Raw genomic sequence first — 26546 nt, 5'->3', positions numbered from 1 at the left:
AATAACCTAGAGGGTTCTATCCCTACTCCAGAGGGTTCTATCCCTACTCCAGAGGGTTCTATCCCTACTCCAGAGGGTTCTATCCCTACTCCAGAGGGTTCTATCCCTACTCCAGAGGGTTCTATCCCTACTCCAGAGGGTTCTATCCCTACTCCAGAGGGTTCTATCCCTACTCCAGAGGGTTCTATCCCTACTCCAGAGGGTTCTATCCCTACTCCAGAGGGTTCTATCCCTACTCCAGAGGGTTCTATCCCTACTCCAGAGGGTTCTATCCCTACTCCAGAGGGTTCTATCCCTACTCCAGAGGGTTCTATCCCTACTCCAGAGGGTTATATCCCTACTCCAGAGGGTTCTATCCCTACTCCAGAGTGGAATGGGGATTTTAGAAAACAACAGCTAACGAACGCTAACCCAGTCACATCAAACTCTGTAATGACAGCTAACATTCCCTTTTAATTAGTTTGAGCTGTTTTGCATTGACATTTATATCCAAATTAATGATGATGTTGTATGATTTCGCCTGGTCAGAATTGTTTTTAGCTGACGTCCAGCACCGTTAGCGCTCTATGGCAAGGGGAAGATTTAATTCATATTTTGTAACATTGTTGCTGTCACGTTCGTTGAATACAGGATTCCCACAACATAGGTAGGCAAAATGGCTACCGAAGTATGATCCCCAAATAGAGACAACGATCGACAGCTGCCTCTGATTGGGAACCACACCCGGCCAACATAGATCTCCAATAACATAGAATGTCCACATAGAAATTCACACCCTGACCAAACCAACGAGAAACAACAGGCATTTAAAGGTCAGGGCGTGACAGTACCCCCCAAAGGTGTGGACTCCGGCCACAAAACCTAATTTAACAGGGGAGGGTCCTGGTGGGCATCTAGCCTCGGTGGCGGCTCCGGCTCCGGGCGTGACGTCCTCTCCCTTACTGCCTCCCCATTGCATCCCTGGTCCAGTCTGGACCTCGGCGCGATGCTTCCCCTCTCAGTCCTCCCACGATGCACCAAGCCCTGTCTGGACCCTGGTGTGGGAGGCCCCGACCCTGGAGAGGGGTTGACGTCTGGTTCTGGAGTAGAGCCACTGACCGGAGCTGAACTGGACCCCGGTGGAGCGGACTGCTCTGGCTCTGGACTGGAGCAGCTGACCGGAACTGGACTGGGCACCAGTGGATCGGATTGGGTTGAGAATGAAGCAGAAGACACATTTTTGTTGCTCACTGTAACTAATGGACAAATGATATTGTATTGTAGAGTAAAGAAGACAGCCCAGAGTTGTTCAACAAAAGAGATGCCTCCCTGACCACCAGTGCAGATTTCCAAACTATGTTTGCATATAATGACAATAAATTCTAAAAACGATGCTGGTATTCTTTTGTCCATTATTTAATTGTTTATTAAATTATATTCTTAGCTCAAAATATTAATATTTAATAGTAGCAGCCATAATTCAGGGTTCTATATGGGACCGTGTTGGTTCAGTGAAGAGGAACCTCCATATAGGTCGTTATCGATAAAACGGTGCAGAGCGTTCGAGTTACCTGCTGGGGGGCAAGGAAACCCCAGCTCTGATAAAACCATTGACAACTACGTGCTGTTTTCTTAAATAAATGTTATAACTATTTGGTTTTAATATCCTCACCTCTTGAAGAGCATAGTCAGATCTACATATTTCCGATTATTCCACATTTAGAGTTAAACAGCAAGTAACATCATGCGTTTCAGGATCAGTAAAACATCAATTGATCCTGTATTTTCAGATACGTGAGGGTAGCCAGATCCATTTGGCATGTAGCTAGCTAGCTAGCTACCTAAACAGCGTGACATTTAGCTTGCTTCATCAGAGATTAGGCTTTTGGAAAGAGTAACGATGACTGTCATCACCACTATAGATGGAAAGCAAATCAAACAATATTTGGATACAGACATCAAACATCATAAGAGCAAGGACAACTGTATATGTTTGAGTGCATGTATGTATTTACACTATTTACATGTGTGTATGTCTGTGTGTGTCCGTGTATGTGCACGTGTGTGCGTTTTAATGAGAGTGTGCGTCAGCCTCAGGCAAACAGGCATTAGATGTAACAGCGTTGCCCCTCAGTGTTATTCAAACTGACCTTTTTTTTTGCTAAACTGAGATATGACTAAGGACTTCACCGTCAGCCCATTGTATAGGTAAATTGCAGGGTCATGGAAAAGCTGTGTTTTCTTAAAGATCCAATATGTTCCACTTATCATAATGAGGTTTTTGTCCAGAGAGGCCACAACAGTTATCTAGATCTTCAATGAGACATTGCAGGGATCTTAAAACAAAACTTGAGTCATCGGCATAATATTCCACTTTCACATTATGGGGTATTGTGTGTAGGCCCAGAGACAAACGTTTTCAATTTAATCAATTTTAAATTCAGGCTGTAACCCAACAAAATGAGAGAGAGAGAGAGAGATAGATAGAGAAAGAGAGAGAGAAAGACAGAAAGAGAGAGAGAGAGAGAGAGAGAGAGAGAAAGACCCCTAAGCAAGCTGGTCCTGGGGCTCTGTTCACAAACACAAACAGACCCCACACAGCCCCAGGACAACAACAACAACAACAACAACACAATTAGACCCAACCAAATCATGAGAAAACAAAAAGAGAATTACTTGACACATTGGAAAGAACAAACAAAAAAACAGAGCAAACTAGAATGCTATTTGGCCCTAAACAGAGAGCACACAGTGGCAGAATACCTGACCACTGTTACTGACCCAAACTTAAGGAAAGCTTTGACTATGTACAGACACAGTGAGCATAGCCTTGCTATTGAGAAAGGCCGCCGTAGGCAGACCTGGCTCTCAAGAGAAGACAGGCTATGTGCACACTGCCCACAAAATGAGGTGGAAACTGAGCTGCACTTCCTAACCTCCTGCCAAATGAATGACCATATTAGAGACACATATTTCCCTCAGATTACAGCGATCCACAAAGAATTCGAAAACAAACCCAATTTTGATAAACTCCCTTATCTACTGGGTGAAAAACACCAGTGTGCCATCACAGCTGCAATATTTGTGACCTGTTGCCACTAGAAAAGGGCAACCAGTGAAGAACAAACACCATTGTAAATACAACCCATATTTATGTTTATTTATTTTCCCATTTGTACTTTAACTATTTGCACATTGTTACAACACTGTATATATACATAATATGACATTTGAAATGTCTTTATTCTTTTGGAACTTCTGAGTGTAATGTTTACTGTTAAAATTGATTGTTTATTTCACTTGTGTTTACTGTCTACTTCACTTGCTTTGGCAACGTTAACATACGTTTCCCATGCCAATAAAGCCCTTACATTGAAATTGAATTGAATTGAAATTGAATTGAATTGAAATTGAATTGAGAGAGAAAGACCGAGAGAGAGAGAGAGAGAGAGAGAGAGAGAGAAAGACAGAGAAAAAGAGAGAGAGAAAGACAGAGAGAGAAAGACAGAGAGAGAGAAAGACAGAAAGAGAGAGAGAAAGAGAGAGAGAAAAACAGAAAGAGAGAGAGAAAGACAGAAAGAGAGAGAGAAAGACAGACAGAAAGAGAGAGAGAAAGACAGAGAGAGAGAGAGAGAGAGAGAGAGAGAGAGAGAGAGAGAGAGAGAGAGAGAGAGAGAGAGAGAGAGAGAGAGAGAGAGAGAGAGAGAGAGAGAGAGAGGATACAATAATGAAAGAAAGTGGTGCCCTAGTGATTGTCCATTCCAGACATCTCACCTAGCAGTTGACTGTGAGATGCATGCTGTTGTTGGGACCAGAGTAGTTTTAGCACCTTAAAGTGCAGCAATTTGAAGAAGCTTCAGTTACTAGCTACAAGGCTATCGAACACAAAGGCTAGCGTCAATCATTCCCCCATTCAACAGCCAGAGAGAACACACCACAACTTTGATTACAACTTGAATGACAACAACAACCCAATGGGAATAGGGTGGTATTTGGGGTGCAACTCAGATCAACCAAGTGAACCTCCAATACAATAAGTGTGTTTCTACACATCTTACCCGGCCTCTCCAACGGTTTAGTCTGAAAACTCAACAGGTTGTCATCTTGTATCATTAAAGATTCCACATTCGTACTCTGTAACAATATGCTCTGGGAATTGTTATTTCGAAACAACATTTGTATTTATTAAGACTGTTAGTAGTATGTAAAATGTGAAATTAATATTTGTCTGGGGAGCAAACTACTCCACTCGACAAGCTATTCTGAAAACGTGGAACTTGACAAGGTTGCCGTCTTGTACCATTATGATTCCCCATTCGACTGTGTGAAATGAAGTATTTTCTACTTGAATTGAATAGTCAGCATAAATAGATGTCTCGTCTCATCTCCTCCCTCTCTCTACCTCCGTCTCGTCTCACATCTCCTCTCTCCTGCTCTTCTACCTCCCTCACCTCCCTCCCCGCCTCTCCCTCTCTCTCCCTCCCCTTCTCTCTATCTCCCTCCCCGTCTCTCCCTCCCTCCCTCTCTCTCCCTCCCCTTCTCTCTATCTCCCTCCCCTTCTCTATCTCCCTCCCGTCTCTCCCTCTCTCTCTCTCTCTCTCTCTCTACCTCCTTCCCGTCTCTCCCTCCCTCCCTCTCTCTACCTCCCTCTCCCTCCCTCCCCGTCTCTACCTCCCCTTCTCTCTCCATCTACTTCCCTCCCTCTCTCTCCCTCCCCTCTCTCTCTCCCTCCGTCTCTCCCTCCCTCTCTCTCCCCCTCCCCTTCTCTCCCTCCCTCTCTCTCTACCTCCCCTTCTCTCCCTCCCTCTCTCACACGCTCTACTGTTTTCTCCAACCAAGAGATGTCTGATAAAGTGGAACTTCACATGGTTGTCCTCTTGTACCATTAAATATTTCTCTCTCTCTACGTCTCTCCCCCCTCTCTCTCTCTCTCTCTCTCCCCCTCTCCCTCTCTCTCTCTCTCTCTCTCTCTCTCTCTCTCTCTCTCTCTCTCTCTCTCCCCCCTCCCTAGGCAGTACTATAACTCCTAACTACCTTGATAACTCAACGTCTAACGTGGGTCCGTGGTGCTCCTGCTCGGCCTCCGGGAACCACCGGGAACAGTGTGACGACTTCCTGGAATATTTCCATGATAACGTCTGCCTGAGTGAGTGACAGGGGCAGAGGGGAGGAGAGGGGAAGAGGGGAGGAGCAGAGGGGAAGAGGGGAGGAGCAGAGGAGAAGAGGGGAGGAGCAGAGGGGAAGAGGGGAGGAGCAGAGGGGAAGCGGGGAAGAGGGGAGGAGGGGAGGAGCAGAGGGGAAGAGGGGAGGAGCAGAGGGGAAGAGGGGAGGAGCAGAGGGGAAGAGGGGAGGAGCAGAGGGGAAGAGGGGAGGAGCAGAGGGGAAGAGGGAGGAGCAGAGGGGAAGCGGGGAAGAGGGGAGGAGGGAGGAGCAGAGGGGAAGAGGGGAGGAGCAGAGGGGAAGAGGGGAGGAGCAGAGGGGAGGAGGGGAGGAGCAGAGGAGAAGAGGGGAGGAGCAGAGGGGAAGAGGGGAGGAGCAGAGGGGAAGCGGGGAAGAGCAGAGGGGAAGAGGGGAGGAGCAGAGGGGAAGAGGGGAGGAGCAGAGGGGAAGCGGGGAAGAGCAGAGGGGAAGAGGGGAGGAGCAGAGGAGAAGAGGGGAAGAGGGGAGGAGGGGAGGAGCAGAGGGGAAGAGGGGAGGAGCAGAGGGGAGGAGCAGAGGGGAAGAGGGGAGGAGCAGAGGGGAAGCGGGGAAGAGGGGAGGAGGGGAGGAGCAGAGGGGAAGAGGGGAGGAGCAGAGGGGAGGAGCAGAGGGGAAGCGGGGAAGAGCAGAGGGAAGGGGAAGAGCAGAGGGGAAGAGGGGAGGAGCAGAGGGGAAGAGGGGAGGAGCAGAGGGGAAGAGGGGAGGAGCAGAGGAGAAGAGGGGAGGAGCAGAGGGGAAGAGGGGAGGAGCAGAGGGGAAGCGGGGAAGAGGGGAGGAGGGGAGGAGCAGAGGGGAAGAGGGGAGGAGCAGAGGGGAGGAGCAGAGGGGAAGCGGGGAAGAGCAGAGGGGAAGAGGGGAGGAGCAGAGGGGAAGAGGGGAGGAGCAGAGGAGAAGAGGGGAGGAGCAGAGGGGAAGAGGGGAGGAGCAGAGGGGAAGCGGGGAAGAGGGGAGGAGGGGAGGAGCAGAGGGGAAGAGGGGAGGAGCAGAGGGGAGGAGCAGAGGGGAAGCGGGGAAGAGCAGAGGGGAAGGGGAAGAGCAGAGGGGAAGCGGGGGGAAGAGCAGAGGGAAGAGGGGAGGAGCAGAGGGGAAGAGGGGAGGAGCAGAGGAGAAGAGGGGAGGAGCAGAGGGGAAGAGGGGAGGAGCAGAGGGGAAGCGGGGAAGAGCAGAGGGGAAGAGGGGAGGAATAGAGGGGAAGAGGGGAGGAGCAGAGGGGAAGAGGGGAGGAGCAGAGGGGAAGCGGGGAAGAGCAGAGGGGACGAGGGGAGGAGCAGAGGGGAAGAGGGGAGGAGCAGAGGGGAAGAGGGGAGGAGCAGAGGGGAAGAGGGGAGGAGCAGAGGAGAAGAGGAGTAACATGGTGAAAATAGTCAAGCTAGCTATTTGTTTATGCTGTTTGAATTAATCAATCTTAGTATGTCCCGTGTAGCTCAGTTGGTAGAGCATGGTGTTTGCAACGCCAGGGTTGTGGGTTCGATTCCCACGGGGGGCCAGTATGAAATAAAAAAATTATGGACTCACTAACTGTAAGTCGCTCTGGATAAAAGCATCTGCTAAATGACTAAAATGTCAACAACAAAAAAAAATACAATAACCAGTGTTGTCTAGTGGAGGACATATGCAACCAAAATCTACTTTATTTCAATTCACAAGATAGAATGAACGAAGAAGATAGACGAGAGAGATCCTTATAGAGATCAACTCCATCATCACTACAGCTCCTTATAGAGATCAACTCCATCATCACTACAGCTCCTTATAGAGATCAACTCCATCATCACTACAGCTCCTTATAGAGATCAACTCCATCATCACTACAGCTCCTTATAGAGATCAACTCCATCATCACTACATCTCCTTATAGAGATCAACTCCATCATCACTACAGCTCCTTATAGAGATCAACTCCATCATCACTACAGCTCCTTATAGAGATCAACTCCATCATCACTACAGCTCCTTATAGAGATCAACTCCATCATCACTACAGCTCCTTATAGAGATCAACTCCATCATCACTACATCTCCTTATAGAGCCATTATAGAGATCAAGTCGTTCTTCACTACAGCTCCTTAATGATCCATTATAGAGATCAACTCAATCATCCCTATATCTCCTTATAGAGCAATTATAGAGATCAACTCAATCATCACTACATCTCCTTATAGAGCCATTATAGAGATCAACTCAATCATCCCTATATCTCCTTATAGAGCCATTATAGAGATCAACTCAATCATCACTACATCTCCTTATAGAGCCATTATAGAGATCAACTCCATCATCCCTATATCTCCTTATAGAGCCATTATAGAGATCAACTCAATCATCACTACATCTCCTTATAGAGCCATTATAGAGATCAACTCCATCACAACTACAGAATCTGTCCTCTAGTCTCCACCCCCCTCTCCCACTCTCTCCACCCCCCTCTCCCACTCTCTCCACCCCCCTCTCCCACTCTCTCCACCCCTCTCCCACTCTCTCCACCCCCCCTCTCCCACTCTCTCCACCCCCTCTCCCCTCTCTCCACCCCCCTCTCCCACTCTCTCTACCCCCTCTCCCACTCTCTCTACCCCCCTCTCCCTCTCTCTCCACCCCCCTCTCCCACTCTCTCCACCCCCCTCTCCCACTCTCTCTACCCCCTCTCCCACTCTCTCTACCCCCTCTCCCACTCTCTCCACCCCCCCCTCTCCCACTCTCTCCACCCCCCTCTCCCACTCTCTCTACCCCCTCTCCCACTCTCTCTACCCCCCTCTCCCACTCTCTCTACCCCCTCTCCCACTCTCTCTACCCCCTCTCCCACTCTCTCTACCCCCTCTCCCACTCTCTCCACCCCCTCTCCCACTCTCTCCACCCCCCTCTCCCACTCTCTCCACCCCCTCTCCCACTCTCTCCACCCCCTCTCCCACTCTCTCCACCCCCCTCTCCCACTCTCTCCACCCCCTCTCCCACTCTCTCTACCCCCTCTCCCACTCTCTCTACCCCCTCTCCCACTCTCTCCACCCCCCTCTCCCACTCTCTCCACCCCCTCTCCCACTCTCATTCTCTCTCAATTCAATTCTATTTAAATTCTATTTAAATTATATTTAAAGGGCTTTATTGGGAAATATAGGTTTACAAAGCAAGTGAAATAGACAATAAACAAAATGAAATAAACAATCAGAAATGAACAGCTAACATTACACTCTCAAAGGAATAGAGACATTTCATAATGTCATATTATGTCTATATACAGTGTTGTAACGACGTGCAAATAGTTAAAGTACAAAAGGGAAAATAGATAAACATAAATATGGGTTGTATTTACAATGGTGTTTGTTCTTCACTGGTTGCCGTTTTCTTGTGGTGACAGGTCACAAACTTGCAGCTGTGATGGCACACTGTGGTATTTCACCCAATACATTTATGAAAAGTGTATTTGTTTTTAAAAAAAATTGTGGGTCTGTGTAATCTGAGGGAAATATGTGTCTCTAATATGGTCATACATTTGGCAGGAGGTTAGGAAGTGCAGCTCAGTTTCCACCTCATTTTGTGGGCAGTGTGCACATAGCCTGTCTTTTGAGAGCCAGGTCTTTCTATGGCAGTCTCTGAACATAGTCAAAGCTTCCCTTAATTTTGGGTCAGTCACAGTGGTCAGATATTCTGCCACTGTGTACTCTCTGTTTAGGGCCAAATAACATTCCAGTTTGCGTTGTTTTTTTTGTTAATTCTTTCGAATGTGTCAAGTAATTATCTTTTTGTTTTCTCATGATTTGGTTGGGTCTAATTGTGTTGCTGTCCTGGAGCTCTGTGGGGTCTGTTTGTGTTTGTGAACAGAGCCCCAGGACCAGCTTGCTTAGGGGACTCTTCTCCAGGTTCATCTCTCTGTAGGTGATGGCTTTGTTATGGAATGTGTGGGCGTCGCTTCCTTTTAGGTGGTTGTAGAATTTAACAGCTCTTTTCTTGATTTTGATAATTAGCGAGTATCGGCCTAATTCTGCTCTGCATGCATTATTTGGTGTTTTATGTTGTATCCAGAGGATGTTTTTGCAGAATTCTGCATGCAGAGTCTCAATTGGGTGTTTGTCCCATCTTGTGAATTCTTGGTTGGTGAGCGGACCCCAGACCTCACAACCATAGAGGGCAATATGTTCTATAACTGATCAGAGTATTTTTTGCAGATCCTAATTGGTATGTCGAATTTGATGTTCCTTTTGATGGCATAGAAGGCCCTTCTTGCCTTGTCTCTCTCTCTCTCTGTCTCAGCTACTGTGGTGAAAACTGAGCTGCACTTCCTAACCTCCTGCCAAATGTATGACCATATTAGACACATATTTCCCTCAGATTACAGCGATCCACAAAGAATTCGAAAACAAATCCAATTTTGATAAACTCCCTTATCTACTGGGTGAAATACCACAGTGTGCCATCACAGCTGCAATATTTGTGACCTGTTGCCACAAGAAAAGGGCAACCAGTGAAGAACAAACACCATTGTAAATACAACCCATATTTATGTTTATTTATTTTCCCATTTGTACTTTAACTATTTGCACATTGTTACAACACTGTATATAGACATAATATGACATTTGAAATGTCTTTATTCTTTTGGAACTTCTGAGTGTAATGTTTACTGTTAATATTTATTGTTTATTTCACTTTGTTAATCTATTTCCCTTGCTTTGGCAATGTGAACATATGTTTCCCACGCCAATAAAGCCCCTTTAATTGAAATATGAAATGTAATTGAGAGAGAGGGTTATATAGCCAGTAGCTGAGAAAGAGAGCGAGAGAGCGAGAGAGCGAGAGAGCGAGAGCAAGAGCGAGAGAGAGAGAGAGAGAGAGAGAGAGAGCGTTAGAGAGAGAGAGAGAGAGAGAGAGAGAGAGAGAGAGAGCGAGAGAGCGAGAGCGAGAGCGCGAGAGAGAGAGAGAGAGAGACGAGACAGAGACAGAGAGAGAGAGAGAGAGAGAGAGAGAGAGACAGAGAGAGCGTTAGAGAGAGAGCGTTATATAGCCAGTGGCTGAAAGAGAGAGAGGACTTCAGATGGCCTTTGATGGCTTTGTAATTCAGTTAATTGTGTTTCCTACTGCAGAGGTAATGAGCTGGACAGAGATAGAAGGATGCATCCCAATGTCACCTTTATAGTGCGCTCCGGCTCATAGGGCTCTGGTCAGAAGTAGCGCACTATGTATGGAATAGGGTGCCATTTGGGACACAGACAGAAAATAACACACTGGTTAAACGCAGCCGTCGGCAGTCAGGGAGAGAAAACGCTGAAAAACTAAAGCTGTTCATTCAGGTTTAAAAACATCTGTCACCCAGCTCCTGCATCCTCATCATGGTTCTAAACATATAATATAATATAATAATATGTTTTAATAACTAACTCACCTCACTCGGGTTCTCCTGGTTTTACGTCTAGATGTGTCAGTGAAAATGTCAAGACAGATAGAGTTGAATTTGGGGGTTTCTGGGTTGACTCACACAGTCTATACAGTCCCTGACAGGGTTGCTAAAGCTACCAGGAATTTACCGAAGTTACCGGAATCTTCTGTAATTTTGGTAATTATGATTTTACCAAAATTCTGGTAGTTTACTGGTAAACTTTGAAAGGGTTTCTTTTCCCTTTGCAACCCCAGTCCTGATTGTCTGTCTTGGAGAACTTGAATGGGATGTGTTGTACAGCCGAAAGATTTCCTGGAGCCTATAGCTGAGGGGATGGATGAAGAGAGCCTGAAGCATTCCACTACGGCCCTCATCTGTTAACCAGAACCATTCTACTACGGCCCTCAGAGCCCTGGAGCTGTGGGGATGGTAGCTGAGGGGATGGTAGCTGAGGGGATGGTAGCTGAGGGGATGGTAGCTGAGGGGATGGTAGCTGAGGGGATGGTAGCTGAGGGGATGGTAGCTGAGGGGATGGTAGCTGAGGGGATGGTAGCTGTGGGGATGGTAGCTCAGGGTATGGTAGCTGAGGGGATGGTAGCTGAGGGGATGGTAGCTGAGGGGATGGTAGCTGAGGGGATGGTAGCTGAGGGGATGGTAGCTGAGGGGATGGTAGCTGAGGGGATGGTAGCTGTGGGGATGGTAGCTCAGGGTATGGTAGCTGAGGGGATGGTAGCTCAGGGTATGGTAGCTGAGGGGATGGTAGCTGAGGGGATGGTAGCTGTGGGTTTATAGCTGTGGGGATGGTAGCTGAGGGGATGGTAGCTGAGGGGATGGTAGCTGTGGGTCTATAGCTGAGGGGATGGTAGCTGAGGGGATGGTAGCTGAGGGGATGGTAGCTGAGGGGATGGTAGCTCAGGGTCTATAGGTGAGGGGATGGTAGCTGAGGGGATGGTAGCTGAGGGGATGGTAGCTGAGGGGATGGTAGCTGAGGGTCTATAGCTGAGGGGATGGTAGCTGAGGGGATGGTAGCTGAGGGGATGGTAGCTGAGGGGATGGTAGCTCAGGGTCTATAGCTGTGGGGATGGTAGCTGTGGGGATGGTAGCTGAGGGGATGGTAGCTGAGGGGATGGTAGCTGAGGGGATGGTAGCTCAGGGTCTATAGGTGAGGGGATGGTAGCTGAGGGGATGGTAGCTGAGGGGATGGTAGCTGAGGGGATGGTAGCTGAGGGTCTATAGCTGAGGGGATGGTAGCTGAGGGGATGGTAGCTGTGGGTCTATAGCTGAGGGGATGGTAGCTAAGGGGATGGTAGCTGTGGGTCTATAGCTGAGGGGATGGTAGCTGAGGGGATGGTAGCTGTGGGTCTATAGCTGTGGGGATGGTAGCTGTGGGGATGGTAGCTGAGGGGATGGTAGCTGAGGGGATGGTAGCTCAGGGTCTATAGGTGAGGGGATGGTAGCTGAGGTGATGGTAGCTGAGGGGATGGTAGCTGAGGGTCTATAGCTGAGGGGATGGTAGCTGAGGGGATGGTAGCTGAGGGTCTATAGCTGTGGGGATGGTAGCTGAGGGGATGGTAGCTGAGGGTCTATAGCTGAGGGGATGGTAGCTCAGGGGATGGTAGCTGAGGGGATGGTAGCTGAGGGGATGGTAGCTGAGGGGATGGTAGCTGAGGGGATGGTAGCTGAGGGACTATAGCTGAGGGGGTGGTAGCTGTGGGGATGGTAGCTGAGGGGATGGTAGCTGTGGATATATAGTTGTGGGGATGGTAGCTGAGGGGATGGTAGCTGTGGTTCTATAGCTGTGGGGATGGTAGCTGTGGGGATCATAGCTGTGGGTCTATAGGTGAGGGGATGGTAGCTGAGGGGGTGGTAGCTGAGGGGATTGTAGCTGTGGGGATGGTAGCTGAGGGGATGGTAGCTGAGGGGATGGTAGCTGTGAGTCTATAGCTGTGGGGATGGTAGCTGAGGGGATGGTAGCTGTGGATCTATAGTTGTGGGGATGGTAGCTGAGGGGATGGTAGCTGTGGTTCTATAGCTGTGGGGATGGTAGCTGTGGGGATCGTAGCTGTGGGTCTATAGGTGAGGGGATGGTAGCTGTGGGTCTATAGCTGAGGGGATGGTAGCTGAGGGGATGGTAGCTGTGGGTCTATAGCTGAGGGGATGGTAGCTGTGGGGATCATAGCTGTGGGTCTATAGGTGAGGGGATGGTAGCTGAGGGGGTGGTAGCTGAGGGGATTGTAGCTGAGGGGATGGTAGCTGAGGGGATGGTAGCTGAGGGGATGGTAGCTGAGGGGATGGTAGCTGAGGGGACGGTAGCTGAGGGGATGGTAGCTGAGGGGATGGTAGCTGAGGGTATGGTAGCTGAGGGGATGGTAGCTGAGGGGATGGTAGCTGAGGGGATGGTAGCTATGGGTTTATAGCTGAGGGGATGGTAGCTGTGGGTCTATAGGTGAGGGGATGGTAGCTGTGGGTCTATAGCTGAGGGGATGGTAGCTTTGGGTCTATAGCTGTGGGGATGGTAGCTGTGGGGATGGTAGCTGTGGGTTTATAGCTGAGGGGATGGTAGCTGTGGGTCTATAGCTGAGGGGATGGTAGCTTTGGGTCTATAGCTGTGGGGATGGTAGCTGTGGGGATGGTAGCTGAGGGGATGGTAGCTGTGGGTCTATAGCTGAGGGGATGGTAGCTGAGGGGATGGTAGCTGAGGGGATGGTAGCTGTGGGTTTATAGCTGTGGGGATGGTAGCTGAGGGTATGGTAACTGTTTGGATGGTAGCTGTGGGTCTATAGCTGAGGGGATGGTAGCTGAGGGGATGGTAGCTGAGGGGATGGTAGCTGAGGGGATGGTAGCTGAGGGGATGGTAGCTCAGGGTATGGTAGCTGAGGGGGTGGTAGCTGAAGGGATGGTAGCTGAGGGGGTGGTAGCTGAGGGGGAGGTAGCTGAGGGGATGGTAGCTGAGGGGATGGTAGCTGAGGGGATGGTAGCTGTTGGGATGGTAGCTGAGGGGGTGGTAGCTGTGGGTCTATAGCTGAGGGGACAGTAGCTGAGGGGATGGTAGCTGAGGGGATGGTAGCTGTGAGTCTATAGCTGAGGTGAAGGTAGCTAAGGGGATGGTAGCTGTGGATCTATAGTTGTGGGGATGGTAGCTGAGGGGATGGTAGCTGTGGTTCTATATCTGTGGGGATGGTAGCTGAGGGGATGGTAGCTGTGGGTCTATAAATGTGGGGATGGTAGCTGTGGGTCTATAGCTGAGGGGATGGTAGCTGTGGGTCTATAGCTGTGGGGATGGTAGCTGTTAGGGATGGTAGCTGTGGGTCTATAGCTGAGGGGATGGTAGCTGTGGGGATGGTAGCTGAGGGAATGGTAGCTGTGGGTCTATAGTTGTGGGGATGGTAGCTGTGGGGATGGTAGCTGTGGGGATGGTAGCTGAGGGGATGGTAGCTGTGGGTCTATAGCTGAGGGGATGGTAGCTGTGGGTCTATAGCTGAGGGGATGGTAGCTGTGGGTCTATAGCTGTGGGGATGGTAGCTGTGGGGATGGTAGCTGTAGGTCTATAGCTGAGGGGATGGTAGCTGTGCGTCTATAGCTGAGGGGATGGTAGCTGTAGGTCTATAGCTGTGGGGATGGTAGCTGCGGGGATGTAGCTGTGGGTCTATAGCTGAGGGGATGGTAGCTGTGGGTCTATAGATGTGGGTCTATAGCTGTGGGTCTATAGCTGTGGGGATGGTAGCTGCGGGGATGTAGCTGTGGGTCTATAGCTGAGGGGATGGTAGCTGTGGGTCTATAGCTGTGGGTCTATAGCTGTGGGTCTATAGCTGAGGGGATGTTAGCTGAGGGGATGGTAGCTGTGGGTCTATAGCTGTGGGGATGGTAGCTGAGGGGATGGTAGCTGAGGGGATGGTAGCTGTGGGTCTATAGCTTAGGGGATGGTAGCTGAGGGGATGGTAGCTGAGGGGATGGTAGCTGTGGGTCTATAGCTGAGGGATGGTAGCTGAGGGGATGGTAGCTGAGGGGATGGTAGCTGAGGGGATGGTAGCTGAGGGGATGGTAGCTGAGGGGATGGTAGCTGAGGGGATGGTAGCTGTGGGTCTATAGCTGAGGGGATGGTAGCTGAGGGGATGGTAGCTGAGGGGATGGTAGCTGAGGGGATGGTAGCTGAGGGGATGGTAGCTGTGGGTCTATAGCTGTGGGGATGGTAGCTGAGGGGATGGTAGCTGAGGGGATGGTAGCTGAGGGAATGGTAGCTGAGGGATGGTAGCTGTGGGTCTATAGCTGAGGGGATGGTAGCTGAGGGGATGGTAGCTGAGGGATGGTAGCTGAAGGGATGGTAGCTGAGGGGATGTTAGCTGAGGGGATGGTAGCTAAGGGGATGGTAGCTGTGGGGATGGTAGCTGAGGGGATGGTAGCTGTGGGTCTATAGCTGAGGGGGATGGTAGCTGAGGGGATGGTAGCTGTGGGTCTATAGCTGAGGGGGTGGTAGCTGAGGGGATGTTAGCTGAGGGGATGGTAGCTGAGGGGATGGTAGCTGAGGGTCTATAGCTGAGGGGATGGTAGCTGAGGGGATGGTAGCTGAGGGGATGGTAGCTGAGGGGATGGTAGCTGAGGGGATGGTAGCTGAGGGGATGGTAGCTCAGGGTATGGTAGCTGAGGGGGTGGTAGCTGAGGGGATGGTAGCTGAGGGGGTTGTAGCTGAGGGGGTGGTAGCTGAGGGGATGGTAGCTGAGGGGATGGTAGCTGAGGGGATGGTAGCTGTTGGGATGGTAGCTGAGGGGTGGTAGCTGTGGGTCTATAGCTGAGGGACGGTAGCTGAGGGGATGGTAGCTGAGGGGATGGTAGCTGTGAGTCTATAGCTGAGGGGAAGGTAGCTAAGGGGATGGTAGCTGTGGATCTATAGTTGTGGGGATGGTAGCTGAGGGGATGCTAGCTGTGGTTCTATATATGTGGGGATGGTAGCTGAGGGGATGGTAGCTGTGGGTCTATAGCTGAGGGGACGGTAGCTGAGGGGATGGTAGCTGAGGGGATGGTAGCTGTGAGTCTATAGCTGAGGGAAGGTAGCTAAGGGGATGGTAGCTGTGGATCTATAGTTGTGGGGATGGTAGCTGAGGGGGTGCTAGCTGTGGTTCTATATCTGTGGGGATGGTAGCTGAGGGGATGGTAGCTGTGGGTCTATAGCTGTGGGGATGGTAGCTGTGGGTCTATAGCTGAGGCGATGGTAGCTGTGGGTCTATAGCTGTGGGGATGGTAGCTGAGGGGATGGTAGCTGAGGGGATGGTAGCTGAGGGGATGGTAGCTGAGGGGATGGTAGCTGAGGGGATGGTAGCTGAGGGGATGGTAGCTCAGGGTATGGTAGCTGAGGGGGTGGTAGCTGAGGGGATGGTAGCTGAGGGGGTGGTAGCTGAGGGGGTGGTAGCTGAGGGGATGGTAGCTGAGGGGATGGTAGCTGTTGGGATGGTAGCTGAGGGGGTGGTAGCTGTGGGTCTATAGCTGAGGGGACGGTAGCTGAGGGGATGGTAGCTGAGGGGATGGTAGCTGTGAGTCTATAGCTGAGGGGAAGGTAGCTAAGGGGATGGTAGCTGTGGATCTATAGTTGTGGGGATGGTAGCTGAGGGGATGGTAGCTGTGGTTCTATATCTGTGGGGATGGTAGCTGAGGGGATGGTAGCTGTGGGTCTATAGCTGTGGGGATGGTAGCTGTGGGTCTATAGCTGAGGGGATGGTAGCTGTGGGTCTATAGCTGTGGGGATGGTAGCTGTTAGGGATGGTAGCTGTGGGTCTATAGCTGAGGGGATGGTAGCTGTGGGGATGGTAGCTGAGGGAATGGTAGCTGTGGGTCTATAGTTGTGGGATGGTAGCTGAGGGGATGGTAGCTGAGGGATGGTAGCTGAGGGATGGTAGCTGAGGGGATGGTAGCTGAGGGGATGGTAGCTCAGGGTATGGTAGCTGAGGGGGTGGTAGCTGAGGGGATGGTAGCTGAGGGGGTTGTAGCTGAGGGGGTGGTAGCTGAGGGGATGGTAGCTGAGGGGATGGTAGCTGAGGGGATGGTAGCTGTTGGGATGGTAGCTGAGGGGGTGGTAGCTGTGGGTCTATAGCTGAGGGGACGGTAGCTGAGGGGATGGTAGCTGAGGGGATGGTAGCTGTGAGTCTATAGCTGAGGGGAAGGTAGCTAAGGGGATGGTAGCTGTGGATCTATAGTTGTGGGGATGGTAGCTGAGGGGATGCTAGCTGTGGTTCTATATATGTGGGGATGGTAGCTGAGGGGATGGTAGCTGTGGGTCTATAGCTGAGGGGACGGTAGCTGAGGGGATGGTAGCTGAGGGGATGGTAGCTGTGAGTCTATAGCTGAGGGGAAGGTAGCTAAGGGGATGGTAGCTGTGGATCTATAGTTGTGGGGATGGTAGCTGAGGGGGTGCTAGCTGTGGTTCTATATCTGTGGGGATGGTAGCTGAGGGGATGGTAGCTGTGGGTCTATAGCTGTGGGGATGGTAGCTGTGGGTCTATAGCTGAGGCGATGGTAGCTGTGGGTCTATAGCTGTGGGGATGGTAGCTGAGGGGATGGTAGCTGAGGGGATGGTAGCTGAGGGGATGGTAGCTGAGGGGATGGTAGCTGAGGGGATGGTAGCTGAGGGGATGGTAGCTCAGGGTATGGTAGCTGAGGGGGTGGTAGCTGAGGGGATGGTAGCTGAGGGGGTGGTAGCTGAGGGGGTGGTAGCTGAGGGGATGGTAGCTGAGGGGATGGTAGCTGTTGGGATGGTAGCTGAGGGGGTGGTAGCTGTGGGTCTATAGCTGAGGGACGGTAGCTGAGGGATGGTAGCTGAGGGGATGGTAGCTGTGAGTCTATAGCTGAGGGGAAGGTAGCTAAGGGGATGGTAGCTGTGGATCTATAGTTGTGGGGATGGTAGCTGAGGGGATGGTAGCTGTGGTTCTATATCTGTGGGGATGGTAGCTGAGGGGATGGTAGCTGTGGGTCTATAGCTGTGGGGATGGTAGCTGTGGGTCTATAGCTGAGGGGATGGTAGCTGTGGGTCTATAGCTGTGGGGATGGTAGCTGTTAGGGATGGTAGCTGTGGGTCTATAGCTGAGGGGATGGTAGCTGTGGGGATGGTAGCTGAGGGAATGGTAGCTGTGGGTCTATAGTTGTGGGGATGGTAGCTGTGGGGATGGTAGCTGAGGGGATGGTAGCTGTGGTTCTATATCTGTGGGGATGGTAGCTGAGGGGATGGTAGCTGTGGGTCTATAGCTGTGGGGATGGTAGCTGTGGGTCTATAGCTGAGGGGATGGTAGCTGTGGGTCTATAGCTGTGGGGATGGTAGCTGTTAGGGATGGTAGCTGTGGGTCTATAGCTGAGGGGATGGTAGCTGTGGGGATGGTAGCTGAGGGAATGGTAGCTGTGGGTCTATAGTTGTGGGGATGGTAGCTGTGGGGATGGTAGCTGAGGGGATGGTAGCTGTGGGGATGGTAGCTGAGGGATGGTAGCTGTGGGTCTATAGCTGAGGGGATGGTAGCTGTGGGTCTATAGCTGAGGGGATGGTAGCTGTGGGTCTATAGCTGTGGGGATGGTAGCTGTGGGGATGGTAGCTGTAGGTCTATAGCTGAGGGATGGTAGCTGTGGGTCTATAGCTGAGGGGATGGTAGCTGTAGGTCTATAGCTGTGGGGATGGTAGCTGCGGGGATGTAGCTGTGGGTCTATAGCTGAGGGATGGTAGCTGTGGGTCTATAGCTGTGGGTCTATAGCTGTGGGTCTATAGCTGTGGGGATGGTAGCTGCGGGGATGTAGCTGTGGGTCTATAGCTGAGGGATGGTAGCTGTGGGTCTATAGCTGTGGGTCTATAGCTGTGGGTCTATAGCTGAGGGGATGTTAGCTGAGGGGATGGTAGCTGTGGGTCTATAGCTGTGGGGATGGTAGCTGAGGGGATGGTAGCTGAGGGGGATGGTAGCTGTGGGTCTATAGCTTAGGGGATGGTAGCTGAGGGGATGGTAGCTGAGGGGATGGTAGCTGTGGGTCTATAGCTGAGGGGATGGTAGCTGAGGGGATGGTAGCTGAGGGGATGGTAGCTGAGGGGATGGTAGCTGAGGGGATGGTAGCTGAGGGGATGGTAGCTGAGGGATGGTAGCTGAGGGGATGGTAGCTGTGGGTCTATAGCTGAGGGGATGGTAGCTGAGGGGATGGTAGCTGAGGGGATGGTAGCTGAGGGGATGGTAGCTGAGGGGATGGTAGCTGTGGGTCTATAGCTGAGGGGATGGTAGCTGAGGGGATGGTAGCTGTGGGTCTATAGCTGTGGGGATGGTAGCTGAGGGGATGGTAGCTGAGGGGATGGTAGCTGAGGGAATGGTAGCTGAGGGGATGGTAGCTGTGGGTCTATAGCTGAGGGGATGGTAGCTGAGGGGATGGTAGCTGAGGGGATGGTAGCTGAAGGGATGGTAGCTGAGGGGATGTTAGCTGAGGGGATGGTAGCTAAGGGGATGGTAGCTGTGGGGATGGTAGCTGAGGGGATGGTAGCTGTGGGTCTATAGCTGAGGGAATGGTAGCTGAGGGGATGGTAGCTGTGGGTCTATAGCTGAGGGGGTGGTAGCTGAGGGATGTTAGCTGAGGGATGGTAGCTGAGGGGATGGTAGCTGAGGGGATGGTAGCTGAGGGTCTATAGCTGAGGGGATGGTAGCTGAGGGGATGGTAGCTGAGGGGATGGTAGCTGAGGGGATGGTAGCTGAGGGGATGGTAGCTCAGGGTATGGTAGCTGAGGGGGTGGTAGCTGAGGGGATGGTAGCTGAGGGGGTGGTAGCTGAGGGGATGGTAGCTGAGGGGATGGTAGCTGAGGGGGTGGTAGCTGTGGGTCTATAGCTGAGGGGACGGTAGCTGAGGGGATGGTAGCTGAGGGGATGGTAGCTGTGAGTCTATAGCTGAGGGGAAGGTAGCTAAGGGGATGGTAGCTGTGGATCTATAGTTGTGGGGATGGTAGCTGAGGGGATGGTAGCTGTGGTTCTATATCTGTGGGGATGGTAGCTGAGGGGATGGTAGCTGTGGGTCTATAGCTGTGGGGATGGTAGCTGTGGGTCTATAGCTGAGGGGATGGTAGCTGTGGGGATGGTAGCTGAGGGAATGGTAGCTGTGGGTCTATAGTTGTGGGGATGGTAGCTGTGGGGATGGTAGCTGAGGGGATGGTAGCTGTGGGGATGGTAGCTGAGGGGATGGTAGCTGTGGGTTTATAGCTGAGGGGATGGTAGCTGTGGGTCTATAGCTGAGGGGATGGTAGCTGTGGGTCTATAGCTGTGGGGATGGTAGCTGTGGGGATGGTAGCTGTGGGTCTATAGCTGAGGGGATGGTAGCTGTGGGTCTATAGCTGAGGGGATGGTAGCTGTAGGTCTATAGCTGTGGGGATGGTAGCTGCGGGGATGTAGCTGTGGGTCTATAGATGAGGGGATGGTAGCTGTGGGTCTATAGCTGTGGGTCTATAGCTGTGGGGATGGTAGCTGTGGGTCTATAGCTGAGGGGATGGTAGCTGAGGGGATGGTAGCTGTGGGTCTATAGCTGAGGGGATGGTAGCTGAGGGATGGTAGCTGAGGGGATGGTAGCTGAGGGGATGGTAGCTGAGGGGATGGTAGCTGTGGGTCTATAACTGAGGGGATGGTAGCTGAGGGGATGGTAGCTGTGGGTCTATAGCTGTGGGGATGGTAGCTGAGGGGATGGTAGCTGAGGGGGATGGTAGCTGAGGGAATGGTAGCTGAGGGGATGGTAGCTGTGGGTCTATAGCTGAGGGGATGGTAGCTGAGGGATGGTAGCTGAAGGGATGGTAGCTGAGGGGATGTTAGCTGAGGGATGGTAGCTAAGGGATGGTAGCTGTGGGGATGGTAGCTGAGGGGATGGTAGCTGTGGGTCTATAGCTGAGGGGATGGTAGCTGAGGGGATGGTAGCTGTGGGTCTATAGCTGAGGGGGTGGTAGCTGAGGGGATGTTAGCTGAGGGGATGGTAGCTGAGGGGATGGTAGCTGAGGGGATGGTAGCTGAGGGTCTATAGCTGAGGGATGGTAGCTGAGGGGATGTTAGCTGAGGGGATGGTAGCTGAGGGGATGGTAGCTGAGGGGATGGTAGCTGAGGGTCTATAGCTGAGGGGATGGTAGCTGAGGGGATGGTAGCTGAGGGGATGGTAGCTGAGGGGATGGTAGCTGAGGGGATGGTAGCTCAGGGTATGGTAGCTGAGGGGATGGTAGCTGAGGGGATGGTAGCTGAGGGGATGGTAGCTGAGGGGATGGTAGCTCAGGGTATGGTAGCTGAGGGGTGGTAGCTGAGGGGTGGTAGCTGAGGGGATGGTAGCTGAGGGGATGGTAGCTGAGGGGATGGTAGCTGTGGGTCTATAGCTGAGGGGGTGGTAGCTGAGGGGATGTTAGCTGAGGGGATGGTAGCTGAGGGGATGGTAGCTGAGGGGATGGTAGCTGAGGGTCTATAGCTGAGGGGATGGTAGCTGAGGGGATGGTAGCTGAGGGGATGGTAGCTGAGGGGATGGTAGCTGAGGGGATGGTAGCTCAGGGTATGGTAGCTGAGGGGATGGTAGCTGAGGGGATGGTAGCTGAGGGGATGGTAGCTCAGGGTATGGTAGCTGAGGGGGTGGTAGCTGAGGGGGTGGTAGCTGAGGGGATGGTAGCTGAGGGGATGGTAGCTGAGGGGATGGTAGCTGTTGGGATGGTAGCTGAGGGGGTGGTAGCTGTGGGTCTATAGCTGAGGGGACGGTAGCTGAGGGGATGGTAGCTGAGGGGATGGTAGCTGTGAGTCTATAGCTGAGGGGAAGGTAGCTAAGGGGATGGTAGCTGTGGATCTATAGTTGTGGGGATTGTAGCTGAGGGGATGGTAGCTGTGGTTCTATATCTGTGGGGATGGTAGCTGAGGGGATGGTAGCTGTGGGTCTATAGCTGTGGGGATGGTAGCTGTGGGTCTATAGCTGAGGGGATGGTAGCTGTGGGTCTATAGTTGTGGGGATGGTAGCTGTGGGGATGGTAGCTGAGGGGATGGTAGCTGTGGGGATGGTAGCTGAGGGGATGGTAGCTGTGGGTCTATAGCTGAGGGGATGGTAGCTGTGGGTCTATAGCTGAGGGGATGGTAGCTGTGGGTCTATAGCTGTGGGGATGGTAGCTGTGGGGATGGTAGCTGTAGGTCTATAGCTGAGGGGATGGTAGCTGTGGGTCTATAGCTGAGGGGATGGTAGCTGTAGGTCTATAGCTGTGGGGATGGTAGCTGCGGGGATGTAGCTGTGGGTCTATAGCTGAGGGGATGGTAGCTGTGGGTCTATAGCTGTGGGTCTATAGCTGTGGGTCTATAGCTGTGGGGATGGTAGCTGTGGGTCTATAGCTGAGGGGATGGTAGCTGAGGGGATGGTAGCTGTGGGTCTATAGCTGAGGGGATGGTAGCTGAGGGGATGGTAGCTGAGGGGATGGTAGCTGAGGGGATGGTAGCTGTGGGTCTATAACTGAGGGGATGGTAGCTGAGGGGATGGTAGCTGTGGGTCTATAGCTGTGGGGATGGTAGCTGAGGGGATGGTAGCTGAGGGGATGGTAGCTGAGGGAATGGTAGCTGAGGGGATGGTAGCTGTGGGTCTATAGCTGAGGGGATGGTAGCTGAGGGGATGGTAGCTGAAGGGATGGTAGCTGAGGGGATGTTAGCTGAGGGGATGGTAGCTAAGGGGATGGTAGCTGTGGGGATGGTAGCTGAGGGGATGGTAGCTGTGGGTCTATAGCTGAGGGGATGGTAGCTGAGGGGATGGTAGCTGTGGGTCTATAGCTGAGGGGGTGGTAGCTGAGGGGATGTTAGCTGAGGGGATGGTAGCTGAGGGGATGGTAGCTGAGGGTCTATAGCTGAGGGGATGGTAGCTGAGGGGATGTTAGCTGAGGGGATGGTAGCTGAGGGGATGGTAGCTGAGGGGATGGTAGCTGAGGGTCTATAGCTGAGGGGATGGTAGCTGAGGGGATGGTAGCTGAGGGATGGTAGCTGAGGGGATGGTAGCTGAGGGGATGGTAGCTCAGGGTATGGTAGCTGAGGGGATGGTAGCTGAGGGGATGGTAGCTGAGGGGATGGTAGCTCAGGGTATGGTAGCTGAGGGGGTGGTAGCTGAGGGGGTGGTAGCTGAGGGGATGGTAGCTGAGGGGATGGTAGCTGAGGGGATGGTAGCTGTGGGTCTATAGCTGAGGGGGTGGTAGCTGAGGGGATGTTAGCTGAGGGGATGGTAACTGAGGGGATGGTAGCTGAGGGGATGGTAGCTGAGGGTCTATAGCTGAGGGGATGGTAGCTGAGGGGATGGTAGCTGAGGGGATGGTAGCTGAGGGGATGGTAGCTGAGGGGATGGTAGCTCAGGGTATGGTAGCTGAGGGGATGGTAGCGGAGGGGATGGTAGCTGAGGGATGGTAGCTCAGGGTATGGTAGCTGAGGGGGGTGGTAGCTGAGGGGGTGGTAGCTGAGGGGATGGTAGCTGAGGGGATGGTAGCTGAGGGGATGGTAGCTGTTGGGATGGTAGCTGAGGGGGTGGTAGCTGTGGGTCTATAGCTGAGGGGACGGTAGCTGAGGGGATGGTAGCTGAGGGGATGGTAGCTGTGAGTCTATAGCTGAGGGGAAGGTAGCTAAGGGGATGGTAGCTGTGGATCTATAGTTGTGGGGATTGTAGCTGAGGGGATGGTAGCTGTGGTTCTATATCTGTGGGGATGGTAGCTGAGGGGATGGTAGCTGTGGGTCTATAGCTGTGGGGATGGTAGCTGTGGGTCTATAGCTGAGGGATGGTAGCTGTGGGTCTATAGCTGTGGGGATGGTAGCTGTTAGGGATGGTAGCTGTGGGTCTATAGCTGAGGGGATGGTAGCTGTGGGGATGGTAGCTGAGGGAATGGTAGCTGTGGGTCTATAGTTGTGGGGATGGTAGCTGTGGGGATGGTAGCTGAGGGGATGGTAGCTGTGGGGATGGTAGCTGAGGGGATGGTAGCTGTGGGTCTATAGCTGAGGGGATGGTAGCTGTGGGTCTATAGCTGAGGGGATGGTAGCTGTGGGTCTATAGCTGTGGGGATGGTAGCTGTGGGGATGGTAGCTGTAGGTCTATAGCTGAGGGGATGGTAGCTGTGGGTCTATAGCTGTGGGGATGGTAGCTGCGGGGATGTAGCTGTGGGTCTATAGCTGAGGGGATGGTAGCTGTGCGTCTATAGCTGTGGGTCTATAGCTGTGGGTCTATAGCTGTGGGGATGGTAGCTGCGGGGATGTAGCTGTGGGTCTATAGCTGAGGGGATGGTAGCTGTGGGTCTATAGCTGTGGGTCTATAGCTGTGGGTCTATAGCTGAGGGGATGTTATTTGAGGGGATGGTAGCTGTGGGTCTATAGCTGTGGGGATGGTAGCTGTGGGTCTATAGCTGTGGGGATGGTAGCTGAGGGGATGGTAGCTGAGGGGATGGTAGCTGTGGGTCTATAGCTTAGGGGATGGTAGCTGAGGGGATGGTAGCTGAGGGGATGGTAGCTGAGGGGATGGTAGCTGAGGGGATGGTAGCTGTGGGTCTATAGCTGAGGGGATGGTAGCTGAGGGGGTGGTAGCTGAGGGGATGGTAGCTGAGGGGATGGTAGCTGAGGGGATGGTAGCTGAGGGGATGGTAGCTGAGGGGATGGTAGCTGTGGGTCTATAGCTGAGGGGATGGTAGCTGAGGGGATGGTAGCTGAGGGGATGGTAGCTGAGGGGATGGTAGATGAGGGGATGGTAGCTGAGGGGATGGTAGCTGTGGGTCTATAGCTGTGGGGATGGTAGCTGTTAGGGATGGTAGCTGTGGGTCTATAGCTGAGGGGATGGTAGCTGTGGGGATGGTAGCTGAGGGAATGGTAGCTGTGGGTCTATAGTTGTGGGGATGGTAGCTGTGGGGATGGTAGCTGAGGGGATGGTAGCTGTGGGGATGGTAGTTGAGGGGATGGTAGCTGTGGGTCTATAGCTGAGGGGATGGTAGCTGTGGGTCTATAGCTGAGGGGATGGTAGCTGTGGGTCTATAGCTGTGGGGATGGTAGCTGTGGGGATGGTAGCTGTAGGTCTATAGCTGAGGGGATGTTAGCTGTGGGTCTATAGCTGTGGGGATGGTAGCTGCGGGGATGTAGCTGTGGGTCTATAGCTGAGGGGATGGTAGCTGTGGGTCTATAGCTGTGGGTCTATAGCTGTGGGTCTATAGCTGTGGGGATGGTAGCTGCGGGGATGTAGCTGTGGGTCTATAGCTGAGGGGATGGTAGCTGTGGGTCTATAGCTGTGGGTCTATAGCTGTGGGTCTATAGCTGAGGGGATGTTAGCTGAGGGGATGGTAGCTGTGGGTCTATAGCTGTGGTGATGGTAGCTGTGGGTCTATAGCTGTGGGGATGGTAGCTGAGGGGATGGTAGCTGAGGGGATGGTAGCTGTGGGTCTATAGCTTAGGGGATGGTAGCTGAGGGGATGGTAGCTGAGGGGATGGTAGCTGAGGGGATGGTAGCTGAGGGGATGGTAGCTGAGGGGATGGTAGCTGAGGGGATGGTAGCTGAGGGGATGGTAGCTGTGGGTCTATAGCTGAGGGGATGGTAGCTGAGGGGATGGTAGCTGAGGGGATGGTAGCTGAGGGGATGGTAGCTGAGGGGATGGTAGCTGAGGGGATGGTAGCTGTGGGTCTATAGCTGAGGGGATGGTAGCTGAGGGATGGTAGCTGAGGGGATGGTAGCTGAGGGGATGGTAGCTGTGGGTCTATAGCTGAGGGGATGGTAGCTGAGGGGATGGTAGCTGTGGGTCTATAGCTGTGGGGATGGTAGCTGAGGGGATGGTAGCTGAGGGGATGGTAGCTGAGGGGATGGTAGCTGAGGGGATGGTAGCTGTGGGTCTATAGCTGAGGGGATGGTAGCTGAGGGGATGGTAGCTGAGGGGATGGTAGCTGAAGGGATGGTAGCTGAGGGGATGTTAGCTGAGGGGATGGTAGCTAAGGGGATGGTAGCTGTGGGGATGGTAGCTGAGGGGATGGTAGCTGTGGGTCTATAGCTGAGGGGATGGTAGCTGAGGGGATGGTAGCTGTGGGTCTATAGCTGAGGGGGTGGTAGCTGAGGGGATGTTAGCTGAGGGGATGGTAGCTGAGGGGGTGGTAGCTGAGGGGGTGGTAGCTGAGGGGATGGTAGCTGTGGTGTTAGAGTAAAAAAATAATATAAAAATACACATTTAAATTGTGGACCACTCAAATTGAGTTGCAACACTAAAAACAATCATAGTCAAACATGTTACAGGCGTCATCTATATTACAGGTATGCATAAACAAAAACATACAAATGAAATCAAGTATAGAGGATAAAAGGACAATTAGGAAGGCTTTGGCGTTATTATTATTACGTGATAAAATTTGACAGTTGTTTATTTTCATCCAGTTTGGGATCTAAGGGCTTAGACCTACAGGGGAATTTGAGGAACTGAGGCCCGAAAAGTCTCTTAGATACAGTTGAGGCCAAATATACGACACCTTTGCACTTTTCTTAAATTATTCCATATTTCTTCCCAAAAAAAGTTCCAATTGAAAAAAACGTTTGGTCTCCACACCCTGTTGTGGATTTTGAACATTGCAGAACTAATTTTATTTTTGTAAACATAAGTTTACAATTTCTATTTAGAAAATAAAGACAAATGACATGTAAAAAATGATAGCTGGTACTTGGTTGCACAGCCTTTGGTCACTGCAGACAAACGCTTCTTGTAGCCGTCAATGTGATTCAGATCTGAACTCCTCGTTGGCTACTCCAGAACAGTCCAGCATTCTTCCTGGGTGCTTTTTATGTGTGTTTGGGGTTGTTTTCCTGCAGGAAGATCCAATCAAAGATGGGGGAGGTTTGATAATGCTGTGGGGTTGTTTTGCTTCGTCTGGTACTCAGTGGTGAAAAAAGCACCCAACTGTCATCCTTGAGTAAAAGTAAAGATACCTCATTAGAAAATTACCCAGTAAAATATTACTTGAGTAAAAGTCTAAAAGTATTTGGTTTAAAATATACTTAAGTATCAAAAGTAAAAGTATAAATCAT

At 52.0% G+C, this 26546-nt stretch overlaps 1 protein-coding gene across 1 annotated transcript in view; it reads left to right on the top strand.

The window, feature by feature from the left end:
• The window catches only part of LOC121544206 (GDNF family receptor alpha-4-like), a 90818-nt gene that overhangs the window by 52453 nt on the left and 11819 nt on the right, over positions 1-26546 (top strand). Inside the window, exon 8 of the mRNA XM_045209032.1 lies at positions 4991-5125. Coding sequence (XP_045064967.1) covers positions 4991-5125 — 135 coding nt within the window. The remainder of the gene's footprint in view (positions 1-4990; positions 5126-26546) is intronic.

The sequence above is a fragment of the Coregonus clupeaformis genome, chromosome 29 (genome assembly GCF_020615455.1).
Source record: "Coregonus clupeaformis isolate EN_2021a chromosome 29, ASM2061545v1, whole genome shotgun sequence".
Taxonomy (NCBI): Eukaryota; Metazoa; Chordata; class Actinopteri; order Salmoniformes; family Salmonidae; genus Coregonus; species Coregonus clupeaformis.
This window is presented reverse-complemented; position numbering and strand designations above follow the sequence as displayed.